General features: G+C 59.9%; 1 protein-coding gene across 1 annotated transcript; it reads left to right on the top strand.

Moving 5' to 3' along the window:
* The first annotated feature begins 79 nt into the window (after positions 1-79).
* Positions 80-769, top strand: LOC104527165 (serum amyloid P-component). Its single transcript, XM_010170814.2, has one exon. The coding sequence runs from the start codon at positions 80-82 to the stop codon at positions 767-769; it is 690 nt and encodes a 229-aa protein (XP_010169116.2).
* Positions 770-1,000: the final 231 nt, after the last annotated feature.

Below are 1,000 nucleotides of genomic sequence, written 5' to 3'. Positions count from 1 at the left end.
TGGGGATGGAGGATGCGGGAGCAAGGGTGGGGTCAGCAGAGGGGACATCAGGGGTGTGGAGTCACCCCAGGGGGGTCGGATGGAGGAAGGCACAGAGGGGGCTGTAGGACACCCCAATCTCCCCATACATCCCCTCTCTCATCTCCCAGACCTGTACCGAAAGGTGTTCATCTTTCGGAAGGATCCCAGCGATGCCTACGTGGTGCTGAGGGCAAAGCTGGACCAGCCACTGCAGAATGTCACCATCTGCCTACGGTCCTACACCGACCTCACCCGACCCTACAGCCTCTTCTCTTACGCCACCAAAGCACAGGACAACGAGATCCTGGTCTTCAAACCCAAACCCAGCGAGTACCGGTTCTACATAGGGGGCAAATTTGTCACCTTCCGTGTCCCTGAGGGTCGTGGGGACTGGGAACACATCTGTGCCAGTTGGGAATCAGCCACTGGCATCGCTGAGTTCTGGTTCAATGGGAAACCCTGGCCCCGTAAGGGGCTGCAAAGGGGCTACACGGTGGGCTCAGAGGCTGCCATCCTCCTGGGGCAGGAGCAGGATGCTTTCGGGGGTGGCTTTGATGTCTATAACTCCTTCTCTGGTGAGCTGGCTGATGTCTACTTGTGGGACACAGGGCTGTCCCCAGACAAGATGAGAGCTGCCTACCAGTCCCTGCGCCTGCCACCAGCCATCCTGGCTTGGAAGAGTCTGAGCTATGAAGTGAAGGGGGATGTGGTGGTGAAACCCCGGCTCCGGGAGGTGCTGGGGTCGTGAGAGCCCACTGGATCCAGGGCTGGGGCATCCTCAGCTCTCACTGTCCCCTCTCCCCATCCATCCCCATCATCCCTTCACCTCTACAACCTGCCAAGGAGAAGGTGCCACCAGCGTGTCCCAGTCAGGCAGCTCTGATCAGGATGAGACTCGATTGGAGCTGGGGGTACCACTCAGCCTGGCAGGGTTCCCCCCCCCGAGCACCAGCACCCACCACCAACCCATCACTGATGC

Source organism: Antrostomus carolinensis, unplaced genomic scaffold (assembly GCF_000700745.2).
Source record: "Antrostomus carolinensis isolate BGI_N321 unplaced genomic scaffold, ASM70074v2 scaffold28830, whole genome shotgun sequence".
Lineage (NCBI taxonomy): Eukaryota > Metazoa > Chordata > Aves > Caprimulgiformes > Caprimulgidae > Antrostomus > Antrostomus carolinensis.
Note: the sequence above shows the minus strand (reverse complement) of the source record. Positions and strands in the feature narration are given on the sequence as shown.